At 71.4% G+C, this 901-nt stretch overlaps 1 protein-coding gene across 1 annotated transcript in view; it reads right to left on the bottom strand.

Annotated features, from left to right (window-relative positions):
* The window catches only part of LOC102773402 (epiplakin), a 2058-nt gene extending 1163 nt beyond the window's left edge, over window positions 1–895 (bottom strand). The window contains exon 1 of the mRNA XM_015571404.1: window positions 314–895. Within this exon, the coding sequence (XP_015426890.1) occupies window positions 314–760 (447 nt within the window). The 5' untranslated portion in view covers window positions 761–895. The remainder of the gene's footprint in view (window positions 1–313) is intronic.
* Between the last annotated feature and the right edge of the window lie 6 nt (window positions 896–901).

Genomic DNA, 901 nt, shown 5'->3' with positions numbered 1-901 from the left:
CCCCCTCCACGGGCACGCGGTGGCTGTGCACGGGGTCGATGATGCCGCCCGTGGCGATCTGGGCCTCCAGCAGGCGGATGCCATGGTCCCGCACAATCAGCTCCTTCTTCATGGCCTGGAAGAGGGAGATCTGCTCCCCGGTGTAGGGGTCGGTGTAGCCGGTGACCGCCCGCTCGGCCGACAGCAGCTTCTGGTAGGTTTCCTTGCCGAACATCCCCGCCCCGAAGGCCTCCTCCACGGTCAGCTTCCGGTTCTCTGTGGGGTCGATGAGGAAGCCGGTGGCCGCCTGGGCCTCCAGCAGCACCAGGGCCGTGCCGGGCCGCAGGTGGCCCTTCCACATGGCCTGGTAGACGCTCATCTTCTCCCGCCTCCCGGGCTGGTCCCTGGCGGGCACCAGCACCCCCGCGATGCAGCTCGTGCCCTCCAGGTAGCGCTTGACCGAGTCCATCTTCATCACCTCCTGGGGGCTCTTGGTGCCCTGGGCCAGGCCCTGCAGGGTCTCGGGGTCCAGGACCCGGGAGACGCCCAGCTGGGACGCGGTCACCTGGCGCCTCAGGCCCGGGAAGGACATCTTGCTGAGCCGTCGCTCCGTCTCCTCGACGACCTGGGTGAGGACGGCCACCAGGCCCGGCAGGGCCAGGGCGCCGGCCGCGTGCTGGGCCAGCAGCTCTTCCCGGCGGGCCTGGCTCAGGTAGGAGGAGGAGAGGACGTCCCACACGGACACCGGCTGCCCCTGGAATCGCCCGGCATGCACCTCCATGGTGGCCGCACGCAGAGCCTGCTCCTGGAGGCGCCTGGCGGCCTGGGGGTCGGCCTGGGGGTCACCACGCCCCGGGGGGCTGGCCTCCTGCAGGTGCTGGGCGCCCTGGGCCCCCTCGGCCTCCTCGATGATGGTGGGCAG

This window comes from Myotis davidii, unplaced genomic scaffold (assembly GCF_000327345.1).
Source record: "Myotis davidii unplaced genomic scaffold, ASM32734v1 scaffold1509, whole genome shotgun sequence".
In the NCBI taxonomy this organism is placed as follows: Eukaryota; Metazoa; Chordata; class Mammalia; order Chiroptera; family Vespertilionidae; genus Myotis; species Myotis davidii.
This window is presented reverse-complemented; position numbering and strand designations above follow the sequence as displayed.